General features: G+C 48.9%; 1 protein-coding gene across 1 annotated transcript; it reads left to right on the top strand.

The window, feature by feature from the left end:
• Positions 1-40: 40 nt before the first annotated feature.
• Positions 41-16,653, top strand: LOC136570863 (serine/threonine-protein kinase PAK 3-like). Its single transcript, XM_066571267.1, is given in 11 exon segments — positions 41-362; positions 1,282-1,319; positions 1,779-1,910; positions 5,201-5,335; positions 5,614-5,949; positions 9,800-9,912; positions 10,568-10,685; positions 11,528-11,627; positions 12,073-12,269; positions 14,952-15,089; positions 16,561-16,653. Coding segments are annotated over 11 exon segments (1,722 nt in total).
• Positions 16,654-16,898: the final 245 nt, after the last annotated feature.

Genomic DNA, 16,898 nt, shown 5'->3' with positions numbered 1-16,898 from the left:
GGAAGGTTGGTTACTGCTTTGCATAAATTCACAGACTAACATGCTTTGTGATGCTTTGCTTTGTCATACTTTGCTTTGTGATATCAGGGCATGGTTGCCACATCGTCGTGGTGACATCAGAAGGTTGCCTTGTTGCACGGAAGGCCTCAGTGCCAGAGCAGCCCTAGGGCTTGCTGAGATCAGGAGCATCCTCCTGATTGTGGCCTTTGTCAGTGTGTAGCTGCACACTGACAGGAGTCTTGGCTTTTGTAGTGTTGGGGTAAACTTGAACAACAGTGCTACAATGATTGAGCAACTCGCTGCTGCAGTTTGCACCATGTATGGCACTGTTTATTCCGCCTATTTCATGACTAGCCTGGCAAGTAAGAAGAGGTTTCAACTCTATTTAGGTTAGGGTGTAAGCTAACCTGGCTTTTGCATGTCTTCCTGCTCTGTCTTAGTGACTGGGTTGATTTTGAAAGAGAAGGAGCATTAGGATGCCAGTGGTTTGGTAAAGCTCCTGTCAGGGCGTTCAGCTAAAAAGGGGGTGCCTGTAGCCACAGGGGCAGCATTTGCAAGGGAACCTGCAGGGCTTCCGTTCCCTCCACGGGAGAGTCTGTGGCAGCAGAGTCTGTCATTTCCTCAGTTTGCTGGATCAAGCAGGACAACTTCCAAAATGCAGACTGGGAGGCCTTCTCAGAAGGCCTTCTAAAGACTTTGTAGTTCTCCCCAGAACTGAGGGAAAGCTTCTTTTATTCTAAATTTTGTAATGAAAGGATTTGACTGTCTATTTTGACCCTTGACTGAGTGCTAAAATAGTGATTCCCTTTGCAGTGAAGTGCAAACTCTAAAGCCATGAGTGTCTGCTCCTGAGCCCTGGAGCTGCTGCTGTGCTGTTTCACAGTAGAACTGCCACAGCTCAGGGGGATTTTGGGGAAGCTTTTCTGGGTGACTGTTTTCAGCAACTTAATGGGAATTAGTGCATGCAACTTCTGTTTTTTAAAAAAGTACCTGAAAGACAAGAGAACAAGAGCTGCTTTATCCGTTGAACAGAACAGAAGCATTGAGTGTTGAAGAACAATTTGCATTTCCTTGATCACGTTTGTATTCATTTACTGGTGTAGGCACAACCAAGATTATTGTCCTGATCTCTTGCTGGCTGTGTGAAAGAAGTATGTCACGTGAAGGGATGTTGATAAAGAAAAATACTCTCTGTTTGGGTTGACTTCTTCTCTTCTGTGGGATTCAGCAGCCCAGGCAGTTTTCTCACAGCACTTGTTCATTTTCCCTTGCCCACTCCAGATCACATGATCCATGTATTCAGAGGTGCTGATCCTGAGGTGAGTGAGAAAGGAACATTTCATGTTCCTGGTGCTTAAGAATTGTAGAGCAAGCTGTGAGCTTGGCCTGTGGCAGCAGAGTGTAGAGGGCCAGCTGGGTAGGCTGAAAGAAAATCCATTTCCATGTCTGCAGCAGCAATAACAAAGGCATCGCTGGCTTTTTCCTGATTTTCCATTTCAGAACTTTCAAGGAATGAAAAGCTCATTTTGCAGAGAGAATGTTGCTTCTTGATAGCAGCCAGGGCACAATGTCTAATTCAGAACTATTAGCAATTCTGTTGAATTAGCCCATTTAAATTCAGTCGCAGTGACTTAGAATCCCATTGTTATCAAAGTTTCTGATTTGTCCTTAGTACAGCTGGTTGTAGAAATAGAGCTGAGTAGAATAAAGTGCTGAATAGAAATAAGGTTATAAATTGTAGGTAACTTTCTGTCCCTCACACTGCTGTCTGTCCACAGATCACAGAACCAACAGCAGTCTCTCCTCTGGCTCCCTCTGCTCATGGAGAGGAGGCCAAAGAGGAGGCAAATGAGGTGGATGAGCGCCAGCCTCCAGCTGTGGTCACACCACAGCCTGACCATTCTGAGCCAGTAAGTGCCAGTTGTGTGTGCTGCTGTCTTTGGTGCAAGGCAGAGCTGCAAGTTTCTGACCAGCCGGCACTTGCTGTTGCTGGCTGAGGATGCTGAGTGCTGGAGTCCTGCCAGGACCTGGTGATTGCCCCCAGCCTCTGGCAGCTGGACAATGGGCTTTGATCTGTCATGCTTAGGCAGCAGCTTCCTGGCATTTTGATAGGGGCCAGCCTGGAGCATGAATGCTCCCTGATCCCAGAGCAGGGAGCATGTCAAAGGCACTGTGCTCAGCCTTGTCAGATACACAGGGGACACTGTGGCGTGGAGGGACCTGTACCCCTGCACAGACTGGCCAAGTAGCTGCAGGCACAAAAAAATGTTGATCTGACCACACAAGCTCTTTGTGGTGCTTTGTCCCCACAAACTTCTTGGGTGTGCTTACTTGGGACTATTTCAGAGGCACGCTGGGAATGTAGAGCTGCTGCTTGAAGTCAGGGATTTTGGTGCCTTTGTTGTCAGGTTGCTCTTCTGCCTCTTCAGGCAGAGCAGCCAGTAGCAGAGCAGATAGGTGCTCTGAGTCTGCCTGTTTCTTGGTCTTTGATAAGCTGCAAGGAGATGACTGTGTTGTCCATGAAGCTGGGGGGGGGGGCATTCTTGTCTAGTGTGGCAAAAGAAACAAAGTGAGTAGTTCTGAACCCTTCTTCTGAGGCAAAAACCAGACGCTGCATGTGTCTGTTGATACCTTCTATTGTGTAGTTTGCTTTGAAAACTGCATTGGAGCCTGGAGTGGGAGCAAAGCTGCAAGTCCTTGACTGCTGTCTTGTAATGCTAAAACCAGGATGTACACCTTGCAATGATGCCTGCTGTATCTGAAGTGAAATGGGCACCTTTGTGGCTGGGGAGCTGCGTGGGCCAAAAGGACGCAGGGCTGGCGGCCTTGAGCCGCTGAAGATGAGGCAGCGTGTGGCCAGGGGGCCAAGAAGGGCCAGGGCACGGTGGCCGTGTCAGCAGCAGGGGGGCAGCAGGAGCAGGGCAGGGAGCGTGGCCTGTGCTGGCAGCGCTGCGGCCACCGCTGCAGTGCTGGGTGCAGCTGTGGGCCCTGGGAAGCAGAAAGTCCTTGAGGGGCTGCAGCGCGTGCACAGAAGGACAGGGGAGCTGGGCAAGGGGTGCAGCACAAGGCCAGCGAGGAGGTGCTGAGGGAGCTTTAGCCTGGACAATGGGGGCTCATGAGGGACCTTCAGGCAGACTTCCATAGATCCCTGCCTTAGATCCACAGATCCAATGCTCAGCACAAGGGCTGTTTCCCTGCCAAACATCCCTTCACTGCATCCAAGTGCTTTAGACACTGGAGTAGGTAACACTTTCATATTTTGTTTGTTTATTTGTTTGTTTGCTTGCTAGAAGGAGAAGCCTTGTGTCATTTCTCCTTCTCCAGGGAGCAAGGGAGCTTTTTCTCAATCTTTCCTGCCCTTTTCCAGCACTGGCAGAAACACATCACTTTCAGGTTAACGGCTCCCGTGTCTTTTGGCAGCCCAGGGAATCAGTGTGTGTTGTATTTGGGAATTGAGCAGGAAATCAATGCCCTTGCATTCCAGCTGGTGCTCAGAGATTAGAGGAGCTGGGAGGGGCTGGGCTGCATTTCTGATTCCAGCCACTTTAGCACCATCAGTGTGCTCGAGTCCAAGAGAAGAACTTGCCCGAGCACAGATGCACAGAGTGCAGTTCCCAGTGCAACGCTCTGGGTCTGATTGCATTCCAGAAGGACCCACACGCTCCAGATTCCCCAAGAGTGTGGGTTACTGAAGCAACAGGAGAGCAAGTTCAGGATGGCTGCAGATCGGGGCACTGCTACCGAGTGTGTTGATGTGTGTAGCGACAGAAAGGACAGTATTGATTCAGGGTGACCCCCACGTGGCGAATAATGTGCTTTGACTCTATGATTTAGAAGGTTAAACAAATGCTTTCTTAAGCTATGTTATATCACACTAGTACTATATTAAAACTATACTAAAGAGATACTATACTAAAAAGCTACTAAAGAAAAACTTGTGACTGTCTCCAGACAGTCACGACACAGCTTTTATCTAATTAACTAATCAAGCTAAACAACTATCACTAAAATCCAATTAACAAATCACTTTTAGTAAACAATCACTAGAACACATTCTACATGTACTAAACAACAAGAACAGCAAGTAGACATAATAATTGTTTTCTCTTCTTCTCTAAGTTTCTCACTACCTCCCCTTAAAAAACCTAGGAGAGAGAATTATATCTCTCTGTGTTCAAAGAATGTAAATACCACAGCACAGTAAAGAGAGATTATAAAAATGAGATCTGTCTGTCTATCTGTCTATTTGAATCTTCCTGGCTCTGCTCCAAAGCAGTGGAAGATGCAAAGCTCACCGCAAGGCATCCCTTCAGGACAGGAGTAGAGACAAGTTCCATTGACTGATCCTGAGCAGGCAGAGATGTTTCCCCCTCTAGAGATGGTTGTTTTTTCCCCTCATGTTTTCCTACTCCAGCCTTTTCTGACCTGAAGCCTTCTTTTTATCCTTTAAATTTTTGCATGTCCTAAGGGAGTGGAACTATCCCATGCTGTAGCTGGGATCTGGTGACTTTGCCCATACATGCATTACATGACACATGGTTTCCTTCGCTGGCATCCCCAGGGCTGTGTAAGTGCATTTGTTAATGGGGCCTTATGAGAAACTCTGTTACTGCTGGTCAGAATTCTCAGTTGACAAAAGAGGGAGAAGAAACACCTTGGTCCTCCTCCATATACTGAGATGGCCATAGAGGTTCTCTGACTTCCATCAGAGATCTTTGCATGCATCCCTATCTCCTGAATGACCCCATTTTCTAAGAAGAGTGTAGATGTCAGGAAGGAGGAATGCTGGTGCAGGCCTGAAGGGAATGTGAACTCCAGAAGTGTCTCTCACAAGGAGTGAGCTCACCCAGGAAGCCACCTGCAGGGCCAGGATGGAGCTATGGGACAGGGCGGGGTGTCAGTCACCACTGAAAGACAAACAGGACATGGCAGAAGCAGAGGGAGGCCCTCACCAGACCCTTGAGAAATGCCACACCTTCCCTGTCAGCTGCCTGAGAGGCTGCTGGAGCTTCAGTCCCAGATGGCCCCTGATTGTAGGGCCAGGGTCACTTTGGAATCTGTGCCTCCCCACGAGCAGAGAAGGACCCAGCAGAGCAGCAGCACAGTGCTTTGGGAGCGTGTGAGCCCAGCAGTCTTTGAGTCTTGGCCCACAAAGGTCGTACGGGAAGTTGAAACCCATCTTCTCTTGCTTTCTGTGCAGGTGCTTCTAGAGAAAGAGCAGGAGCAGACTGCCTTATCTGAGATGCCGTGCCAGATTCAGGGAGAGCTGTTCCCTGCCCGAGAGCAGGAAGAGCAGCTCGGGCAGCAGGTGGAAGAGCCAGAGGAGAATGGCCAGGTAAGCCTGACTGGCCAGGGGACAGAGGGAAGGGCAGGAAGAGGGGCATAAACCAGAGCTCCTGGGACTGAGGAGGCCAGGAAGTCCCACAGGCACTGAAAGGACAGAGCCTTGGAATCTGCAGAGACCAGCACCAGGACAGGATGGTTACAGTGGAAGCAGAGCTGGGTAGAGAAGCAGAAAGAAGGGGCTGAATAAATGTGATTTTGAGGCTAAAAGAGGGAAAAGTTGATCTTGATGGCAGCTCTCAGTCACTTGCTCTGCTTTTGTGTGTACAGAACATCAAGGCAGAGCCACAAGCAGAGCTGCCTGAAGCTCAGAGTGACATCATGGCAGCAAAGAGGAGGAATGAAGACATCCAAGAGGAGAAGAATCTCCCTATGCAGAGGGGCAATCAACAAAAACAGGTGAATGAAGGAATGGCAGCCACTCCACGCATGAAAGAGAGTCCTTTCCGTTGTTGTTTACAGAAAATTGATGAACAGATGCAGGCACAGCTGCAGGAAACTGAGGCTAGGATCAAGGCAAGGAAGCAGAGGCTAGACGAAAAAATTAAAATCATCAAAGAGAAAATTAATCGCCTCCTTCAGGAACAAAAGGCTCTAGAAAAGCGAGTGAAACAGCAATAGCCACTGCAGTCACCCAAGGGGTGGTTTCTGCCCTCCTTGCCTTTCCAGTGCAGAGCAGCAGGGGGTGGGTGATGCCTCTGAGTGCCATCCTGATGAGGCCTCTGTCAGAGCTGCTCTGAAGGGCACTTCCTGGTCTGCTGAATCTCAGCTGATGCTCTAGACAGTGGCATTACTCCCTTGGCCATTTAGCCAGCAGTCATCCGAATGAACTCCTGCTGGCTTCTTCCAGGTGACCTTGTTTCTTGAGGTGTTTTTGCAGGTAAACATGGTCACTCACATAGATCTGGAATACGAGCTACAAGCTGTCTGTATCCCTTGTGAATCTGCTCCTGTCCTTTTCTCTACTTTCTTCCCAGTCGATGACTCCTGGCTGACGGGGACAAGCTGTAGTCTCTGACTGCTTTGTTCTGTTTGACTTGAGGTGGAAGTGTTGCCATCCTACCTGGCAGCCTGCAGAGAGTTCCAGCAAATGACGGGCAACCAAGAGCCCCGAGGCTGGCATGAGGCCCAGGAACTGAACCATCCAGAGATGCTGCAGGATGAGCACGTCCCGAGGAAGGTGCAGAAAAAGAGAATTTCATGGCAGGAGGTAGAACATTAGAATGAGGAGCTGCAAATGTATCTGCAGACCTAGGAGGGGGAAAGGAGTCTTTGGGAGGAAGTGGAGCGGTCGTTGCTGCAGTCATCCTTTAGAACAAGAAACTGGCTATGACCTCGAGTAAAACCAGCCTTTGGTTTTGACCATTTGGTTTCACAAGTGGACATCCAAAGCAATCCAGTTGAAGAGCTCTGCATGTGGCTGACAGCAGCTTCCTAAGGGCTTGAATTTCAAGTGGCAATCTCTCTTGCATTTCAGGGCAATCTCTGCCACACCTTCCTGACATAAACTCATTTCTTGTCTCAGATCTACACCGACTCTGACACTGAAGCTGCTGCAGAAGCAGCAGTGCCGTCCCAAGGAGTCTTTGCTCTCCAGCTGAAGAAGTGGAGCCTGAGCACTTGGTTCACCTCCCGTGCTGACCCAGCTGCTGCTCAGCAACAGGAGATGGCGGGTGACTCCCTGGAGCAACTGAGTACGTCTGGTATCTTTCTTATCTGAGGGACAGTGTATTGTGTGCACGTGTCAGCATAGCTGTACCAAAGGGTTCTCCTCAGTTTAGTGTCACAGAAGTGCTGGCGTTGCTCCGAGGCAGCAAGAGAGAGCTCTGGGTGTTCCTGCTGCCTCTGAGGGCAGCTTAGACTGGCTGGAGTTTGCCTGGGCTTCCCTCTCTGCCGAAGGCAGAAGCAGGCATTGTTCCTGGATCAGCAGAAGGCTGTGACTGCTTGAGTCCTAGCCACTGGCAGAAGCTCTGCTGAGATCAGTCTCTAGGAGAACACATCAAGCCCTTTGTGATTCTGCAGCACAACCCAATGAATCTGCTTCTTGCCCTTAACAGCTGCCAGTGCTGTGCTCTCAGATAAGATCTGGTAGGGTTGAGAAGAGAGCCCAGTGGATTCTGTGTCTACCATCACCTGTTGGGACAAAAAGGGCACTGATCTGCGCCTCGGTGTGGCTGATCTCAAAGCCCATCCTGTTGTGTCCTGAATGGGGGCAACAGCTTGTACAGGGCTCAGGCTCACTCTGGCTTCTTCCAGTCAGTGCTTGTCAGTGCTCATGCTTGGGCTTTGCCAGCCTTGTTGTGGTCGCTGCCCTGCCCCTGAGGGCTGGTGGGAGTGCAGAGGCTTGAGCCTTCCTTGGCTGGGAGGGTCCTGCTGCTGCCCGGCTGCTGCAGCGCGGAGCTGCCTGAGGCAGCAGCCCCTTCTCTGGGCCGGCTGCTGCGTCGCACGGCCTGGACTCACAAGAGGGTCAGCATCTCCTCTGGGCAGCTCTCTGTGTCACAGGGCGCCTGAGGAGCACTGCTGTCCTCTGTGCCCATGCCCGCCGTGCCGAGTTGGGAAGATGGGGACGTGTGCGGTGCCGAGAGGGCGAGTGCAATGGGAGCGACTGATCCGCGCTGTTGGGGTGAAGAGAAGCGGCGTGGTTCTTCACGCGGGGCACGGGCAAGGGCGTCTTTGAGCTCAGCCTGCTCATAAAGGGTGAGGGTCCTGACGCTGAAAGCCCCGTCGGGATTGCTTCTAGCATGAGCTGCTCTGGTTTACAAACGCAGAGGCATTCTTCTGGCAAACTGCTGCAAGCTGGAAAAGATGGGAACACTTGGCAATAATTCCTCCTGTTCTGAACTTGACATCTGTTCAGAGGAATTGATTCTAGATGTCCAGGTGCATTTAATCTTAGCAAGTAGGAAACCTTTTCTAAATCTCACAGTGTTTATTCCCAAGAAAACAAAGGCACTGTTAGTTCCAGCTCTCCTTAATGTTTCTAGATGACAAACTTACTTGCCTTGGTAGGTATTCTCTTCTGGTCTCAGTCTCTGAATGTATCTCCCTGTGCTTCCCTGTGTCAAGAGGTCTCTCACTTCAAAGGATGCTAGAAATCAGTCTCTGTGCCAGCCACTTGTGCTGTGGACCTGCTGTTCTTTTCTTGTTGTTCCAGTTCCTGTTCCTGTTGTTCTTAGCCAGCTGTCCACAAAGGGAGGGCTCAGAGCCCCAGACAGTGGGGCTGCCTTTTGTATCTCCTAGAAGCTGGGATCTCTGCTTTAAAGTGAACATCTTGCATTTTGTTTCCCTCAGGGAGAATGGCGAAGATGGAAAATCCTATTATAAAATACATTGAACTGGAAAATATTGGCAGTGGGTGAGTCCAAGCAATGTTAATTTTACAAAACTATGCATCAGGTGTTTTGCTGGTGGAATAGGTATCAAGTGTGAAGTCAGACAAGCTGCAAATGTGTTCAGGCACTGGGCTTAGATTGTCAGTGCTGATCAGAATTTCTAAGTGTGCTCAGAAGGCATTGTCAAAGACATCTCCATGCTTCCAGTGTCCTGCAGGTCTTAGGCATTTACAGCACAGATCTCCTGTGTGGGCTGGCTTTCACTGCAAGATCTAAATGGCTTCTCCTTTCTCTGCTTCTGTTTTGTTTCTAGGACTTTTGGAGATGTTTGTAAAGCACTCGACACTGCCACAGGAGGAGAGGTAAATGTCAACAGCACCTGCAGATTCTGCTGCACTCGAGGGCTTTCCCTTCTGGTGTGAGCTGTGGCTGGAGCTTTGGGCAGAGCTATGCTGAAAAGGCACAAGAAGCACAGACTGGTGCCAGCCCGCAAAATGCATTTGGGACTTTGTCCTCCTCAGCTGCCGGAAGGAAGGCACAGAGGGCAGCGGTTCCTTTCAGAGAAGGACGCGCTCACTCGCTCTCCATTGCTGAAACAAAGGTGGTGCCTTCGAGCACCTCACTGCTCTTTGGGGCACAGCTTCAGAGTCCTGAATTCTCATTTCTGGCTGCCAATAAATACATCTGAAAGTTACCGGTAGTTCCTTAGCCACCTGCTGCACTTGGGAACTGCACATAGGGAGAGATCTGCAAGGCGTCCCTGAAAGCCCTAAGCCCTGCCCATAGCCCAAGATGTATCCACAGAGTTTTAAGGCATGGATTGCTTCTTCTGAGTCGCAAACAAAGCAGCAGAGAGTGTGGTCAGAGCTTTGTGGGTGATAACCGAGACACCGCTGTTACCAAGTGGTCAAGGCAAAATGTCAGTGGCCCCACGTGTCCTGTAACTGGCTCCCAAGGGAGCAGAGAAATGGGCTGTTGGAACGTCAGTTCCTAATTACTGCAGTGCCTAATCACAAGGCAGTTTGGCACAGCTCAGCTGTGTCATTGCAAAATCACTCGCTCCATGTGCCTTGTGGTCTCGTGCCACCAACCTCTCAAGTTACTGATTTTCAATGTCATTTTAGGTGGCCATAAAGAAAATACGTCTTCAAGGACTGAGGAAGAAGGAACTAAAAGTCAATGAACTCATGGTCATGAAGGTGAATAGGAATCCCAACCTGGTCAATTGTTTAGACAGGTGAGTTGTGCTTTTGTCCCATGAACGTTTGTTCACATATTGCAAACATGCAAGGTAAAATCCCACTTTGGTCACTGGCAGAAAATAGAGCTGTAATTATTGGCTAATTATTATTGCTCCTTTCATCTCCAGTGGATGGGAAGAGATTGCATTTTGTCTGCATGAGTCTTCACTGGCACATGGTATTTGAAAATTGTTCAAAAACCTGGATGTGTCGTGTCTTACTAAATCAATGATCTCTATATTCACAGCCACCACTTTGTTTTGGAGCTTGATTTTTTTCAAGTGTCTTCTTACGTCCAGGTAAACTAACAAGGATTTCCCTTGGATTGTTGCCACTGTTTTCCATTGCTATGCATGCCAGGAAGACTAGGTGCTTTTTTCCAGAAACACCATGTGTGACAGGTTTTTTATCTGGGCTGTTACTAAACTGCACATTTTGCTTGCTGCCCATCTAAGACATCTCCTTTTTCGCAGCCGTGCCTTTCTCCTTGAGACTGCACAGATGGCAAACAATGCACAGACAAGAGGGAATGTCTATTCCTTTATTTTGTCTTTGTCTCAAAGGGACCTGAAAAGCAGAATCAACCTGTCTTTTCCACACAGCAACCTAGCCATGTACATTCATCTCCACGCCCTTGTTTCCTTCTTTCAGCTACCTTGTGGGTGAGGAGCTCTGGCTGGTTATGGAGTACATGGATGGAGGCACTCTGAGCAATGTCATCAGCAAGACCTACCTGTCTGAAGATGAGATGGCAGCCATCAGTCGGGAGGTCAGCAATCCCATGTGTTTCCAAGGGCTTGGGCAGGATTGTCTGGGAAACAGGGGCTCAGAGCTGGAGTGATTTCCTGTGCCAAGCTTTGTTTCTGTGTTGCTGCTATTCTATGGGCAAGTAAAAGCATCTCAAGTGAAAGGCCTGCCAGTGCCCCTGCACTCCCTGTACTCAGTGCCAGTACTCTTATCTCCTGCTGCTGTATTCTCGCTCTGTCTCTTGTATTTGTATTTGCTGTTCTCCACTTTGCCTCTCTAAATGTTTGCCTGGAGTCTGTCTTCACTGCATTCCTTGCCTGTAAAAGCAAAGGTGCTGGTGGCAGGATTTGAAATGATCAGCAAAGAAAAAAGACTCATGTCTCACAGTCCTCAGCTGAAAAGGATAGTAGTGCAGCCAAAATGCTCTTTGCTTCCGGAAAGTGACTGGTGTGATACTTCCAAGCCTGTGCTGAGGCCAGCAAGAAAATCTTTGTCGTGCAGCCTCCCACCCAAAAGTGATCTGCTTCACACCAAAGGGAGGGACTTTTCCTTTCAAAACCCCTCCTTTGTCCTCTGCATGGAAAAAGCACGTCCACTGCAGCAGGAGTCATCCTGGCTGGTTTGCAGGGCACAGCCTACAACAGCAAGTGCTGTTGCTCTTTCAAAAGCTGATGTGCCTTTCCTTAGAAAGGTCCTGCTCTGCAAGTGTTGGAGCAGCAAGCTCTTCCTCTCAGTGGCCATTACTGTTCTGCCATTACTCTCCATTCCCCTGGAGAGGGAATCTTTTAGATTCTTTGTTTCCTTTCTGGTGTGATGAAATCACATCACTCATTTTTGCCCTCCTGTTTCTGTTTTCTCGCTCAGTGCCTGCAAGGACTGCATTTTCTGCACTCAAACCGTGTCATCCACCAAGATGTGAAGAGCTGCAACATCCTTCTCAAAACCGACGGCTCTGTCAAGCTGGGTGAGTATATTCTTGGTCAGGTGCAGCATTCCAGGGATGTGGGTGTGGGGCTGCTTGGAGTGACTGCCAGCTCCCCAGAAATGGTGCTGGTGGCAGTGCAGGGACCCCTGCTGCGAGCTGAAGGCACAGTTGCAACGTGCACAGAGGTATAAGGAACCACAAGCAGTCAAGAGTGGTGTTGCTCTGTGTGTGTCCCTTCCAGACAGAGGGAGCTACAATCTAAAGCTTCAGGGGCATAAAGTCCACTGCTGTGAGCAGCGTTAAGAAACCTGGGTTTTTTTGGAAGCGGCCAATTCCATACTCCCTTGGCTAAAGCCCCAAGGAAATCGAGCGTGCACATTTCTCCAGGAGATTCAACAGCACATTCTTAGCCTGAGAGTGGGGAATTCTTTTGCTTGGTTTCCTAATTGGAGCTGGCTTTCATGGTTTGTTGTTTTCTCCACAGCTGACTTTGGCCTCTTTGCTCAGCTCACCCCTGAGCAGGGCAGGTGGAGCTGCGTGGCCGGCACTCCTGGGTGCCTGGCGCCTGAAGTGGTGACAGGTCAACCATATGGCCCCAAAGTGGACATATGGTCTTTGGGAATCGTGGGCATCGAAATGGTGGAACGAGAAGTTCCTTACTGGAATGCAACTCCTGTCTTGGTAAGGTGCAGATACTCACTGATCCCACTGTCTTTCTCACCTGTCCCATGTTCTGTGTGCCATTGGACAAAATCCCATTGCCATCTGCTGGCACCGCTTCCACCAAGGTCTCCTTCTAAAAATGCCCCTGCAACACATCAGCATCTGCTGTAGCTTTGGTTGTATCAGAAAGGGAAGTGGCAGTTCAGAAACCTAACCAGTTCAGAAACCTGCCATTTTGGCCTCCAGCCATGCCTGACATTTCTCACTTGTTTTTTGAACAATGTTGGAACTCTGTTTCTGAAGGACAAGAATTTTTCAGTGGAGAGGGTAGACATGTGATAAATATTCTGAGAAATGGAGGTTAGACCTTCCCAGTTTCAATTTTATAGAAAACATAAGAAAAAAAGGAAAAAGAAAAGTAAACAAAAAAGAAAAAGAGAAAAAACCTACTACCAAAGCAATGCCCAAGCAGTTCTGCTTGCTTTCTCATTTTTTAAACACAGCTCTTCTCTTCCATTCTGTAGCATCTTTTCCAAATGCTGTGGGTCTTCGAAACTTTCAGGCTTTCAAGTCATCTGTACATGGTTCAGTCATGTGTGTGGGTGGCCTGGATAAGTTTAGGATGTGTTTTTCTCCGACTGCAGTTAGAATTGTTTGCCAAACCCTTGGCTGTTTCTTGGTACTTTAACAAGTTGATGAGCTTGCAGGCAGGTGCCTGGGCTGGGATCCAACGTGGGCAGTTGACAGCGGTGCTGTGTTTCTTTACCACAGGAGCAGGGCCATCCCTGGCCTGCACAGTTCTAATGACAGGGAGGACTCCAGCTCCCCACCATGGCCAGTGGCTGAGCTCAGCTGAGAGTCAGGATAAAACCCTCTTTGTCACCTCTGGTGATGTGGGAAAAGGAAAGAAAGCCGCATGAATTATTTGTACACAAGGGGAGTGCATTGCCATTTCTGGATTTGAAATTCTCCTTTGGGTTAAAGAGGATAATAGCAAAGTCTCTTTGGTCACCATCTATTTCAGTGCCACAAGCACAGAGTTATCGTTACAGTGGTGGGCATTTTTATGGAGACTCCAAAGCCTCTTGCCATTCATATTTTTGTCTATTTGAGATGGATTCTGCAAGTTGAGGTTTGAATAGTTCCAAGTTGGTGTCCTATGTTTCTAAATACCATCTTGCAAAAGCAGAATGAGCTCTCTCCCTCTGACTTGTCAGCATGTTAGAGCTTGGTTCCACACGAACCACACTGGATAACGATCAGCCAATGTCTTGCCAATCTACACTGTAATTCCTTGGCCTGAGGAGTATCAGAAAGACCTGCTGAGCTCCATGGACACTGTCAGCTGCATGGAAGTGAGCATCCTTGGCCTTGCTGAAGAAACTGGAGCTCAGCTTAGTTTAGATGCTCTTGAGCAGGAGAAAGGCTGGAATCGTCAGGTGTTTCCAGAGGCTGGCGTGCCCAGAGGGACTGAGCTCTGGGGAGCAGCTGGATGTTTCTGCACATCATGGAAAGGGATTGCCAGACAGCTCAAGCCTCACCACAGGCAAACACTCCCCAGCTCTTCTCAGGGAACATTTGCTTTGGGTTTCAAGTTGCTCCCACTTGTCTGTCTGTGAAGATGCCCCTAAAACCACAAGGCAAGCCTCTAGAACTGGTGTTACATTTCCAGAAATGAAGAAAAGAAGCCCAAACACAAGAAAGTTGCTAGGGCACTGGTTTTTAGAGAGGAACTTACCCCACTGTGCAATTTCTTCTCACTGGGAAACATGCTTCAAACTGGGGCATGAGGGTGTAAAGGCCACAGAGTCTCTTCTGCTTCTTGTGCAGTGCTGCTGAAACACTCAGTGATCGTGTTTCTCTCCTAGCCCAAGCCACATTCTGCACGTCACCAAGCCAGAGCCTGGTGATGTGGAGAGCCTGCCAAAACCTCCCATTTGTTTCCTGGCACTTTCTGGGATGGGCCTACCATTAATGCATTGACTTGAGCAGCCAAATGAGTAGAGGGTGACCGTAGGGATGGAACCTCTCCTTCTGATTTGACCATGAAAAGTTTTTCTTTTCCATGTAAGGAAAGCAGAAATTTTCAGGCTGCTGAGAGACAGAGCTGCAGGTGGCTCCTGTGTGTCCAAGCAGGCGTTTTCATCCCAGTACATTTGTGCATGCATCTTAATGTGTCTGTGTTGAAGATGAGATTCCAAATGTTTGTTTCCTTACCTGAGGAGCACCTGGTGGATTTCCTTTCTTTCCTTCCAATTCCCATTGTTTTCAAGAACAAAGCAAAAAGCTGGATTAGTTTTGTTTTATGGCAGCTGCTCTTAAGGGACCAAGAAGCACTGCAGAGATACTTTTCCATGTACTAACCCTTGGATATAGTAGAGTTAGTATAGCAAAGTCCTTCTTCCAAAAAGCCTCTCAAGCTGGTATGAATCTTCAGGGAAGGAAATGTGCTTGTGGTGATGTAGTTCCCACTAACTAGGTCAGTCAATGAAATCAGCTGCCAAGGCAAGATCTGTGGGATGTTGGAAAAGCTGTGGCTGCATCGGAGTTTGGGTTTTTGGTTGGTAAAGGAAAGTCATCTCTGGGTCTCTGCCAGGGCAGAAACTGCCACTGCAGAGTGGCACTTAATCAATGGGACCCAGGAGAGCAGTTACAGATAGGAAAGAAGCAGGTGTAGCCTGGTGTCTCCTTTTTCCCCAGCCTCAAGTCCTGATAGCCACAGGAGGAAGACAAAAGCTGCAGCAGCCCAACCTATTCTCATCTTGCCTGCGTGACTTCCTGAGCTGCTGCCTGCAGAGAGACGAGGCGCGGTGCTGGTCTGCCAAGGAGCTCCTGCAGGTAAAATGTGAAGGGGCTGCAGGTGAAACAGGGTCTGAGGGACGGGCTCCTCCTCCACTCAAGTCCAAGGCATCAGATGAGCCCCTTTCCTCCTCACCTCCACTCTTGGTGCTCTTCAAATGAAAACGGTGAGGAATCCTAGACTGGGCTGGGCTGGCAGGGCCCTGTAAAGGTCCTGTGGTGCAAGTGTCCTGCAATGAGCAGGGACATCTTTAAAGAGATCAGGTTGCTCAGAGCCCTTTGCCACCGGAGCCTGAATGGTTGTAGGGATGGGGCACCTACAAGCTCTTGGGGCAAGCTGTGCCAGGGTGGCACCATGCTCCGAGTAAACAAGTTCTTCCTTAGACCTACTCTGATTAGATGCCCTTTGTGTTTAAAAATATTTGTCCATATCCTATTGTAACCGGCCCTGTTAAAGATGTCCCCCACTTTCTTCAAAGCCACTCTGAAGTCTTGGAAAGTGGCAATAAAGTCTCCCTGGGGCCTGTTCTTCACAAAACTGAATAACTCCACCTCTTCTCCGCATTTCCTGAGCAGAGAGGTGCTCTGTCCTCTGACTGTTTCTGTTGCCCTCTTTTCTAATTTGGTGGAGTGTTCAGTTTTATCTAATGGCAAAAGAATTGAAGCAGAGCAATGCAGGGTACAGAGACATGAAATGGTGGTGGAGGAACCCAAGGAAGCCAGTCCCAGCTGAGCAGTCAGAGATTTGGCTGTGGCAGGAGGGGCTGTGGGGGCTCACTGTGAGCCTCTGAGGGGCCCTGGTTTGTGCCCCCCAGCCCACCCTTGGAGGTTTCTGGCACACAAACAGGGACAGCTGGGAGGGACTTGTCCCAGCCCCATCTGCTGCCTGGCACGCTCAAGCAGACAGGAACTGCGCCAGGGTTCCTGCCAGCTTGTGTGGCAGAGAGGGAACTGCAGGACCCAGTGCCACTGGGCTGGCCCTGCTGGGAAGGAAGGTGCCATCCAGCACACGAGGGGCAGGGCATGGAAAGGCAGACACTGCTTTCTGTCCCTGTGGGAATTAGCACAGTGCCTGTCTTTCAAAGACAGGGACCTATGTGAGTCATTGGAGTTTCCTGAAAGGAAGATAACCCAGGGACAGAAAGCACCATTTCTAGAGCACTGGCAGGGCAAAGATCCCAACAAGATAAAGAAACCTGAATAAATGGATGAGTGGGATTCTGGGCCAGGTTTGCCTGTGATGGCAGGGTCCTGCACATGACTGCTGGGTAGCAGATGGTGCCATTGCTCCTCGTTCTGGGTCTTTTTAGGACCCAGAGAAATCCCGATTGAGCCTGTGAAGCACTGAGCTTGGAAAGTAATGGTTCACTCTTCACTGTTCTTTGTATTTTTGTTGTTTGTTTTTTGTTTGTTTGTTTGTTTTGGTTTGGTTTGTTTTTTAATTTGTTTGTTTTCTTTTTTTTTTTTTTTTTGTATTTGTTTTTGGTTTTTGGGGTTTTTTTGTGAACAGCATCCATTTGTAACATCAGCTGAGGCTGCATCCACCCTGAGACCACTCATCATCTCAGTGAAGAGGAGGATGGAGAAGCAAACAGTGCTATAATCATATCAGGACCATTTTCTCCATAGCCATCTTAGAGTAGGATTGTAGAGTAGGACTGTAGAGTAGGATTTAGAGTAGGAGTATGTGGAGAAAAGACAAAAGACTCTGCACAATTCAACGTGAATCAAGGAGAAGCCATTTATTGTGCTTCTAAGCATAGTTTATAATTAGTTCCTATCCTATAGGTTTCTATAGACATGCATTGTATGGTTGGTTGCTGCACTTTGTCCAGCATCTCTTGACTG

This window comes from Molothrus aeneus, unplaced genomic scaffold (assembly GCF_037042795.1).
Source record: "Molothrus aeneus isolate 106 unplaced genomic scaffold, BPBGC_Maene_1.0 scaffold_40, whole genome shotgun sequence".
NCBI classification, from domain to species: domain Eukaryota; kingdom Metazoa; phylum Chordata; class Aves; order Passeriformes; family Icteridae; genus Molothrus; species Molothrus aeneus.
The sequence above is the reverse complement of the archived record's forward strand: the minus strand, read 5'-3'. Positions and strand labels throughout refer to the sequence as shown.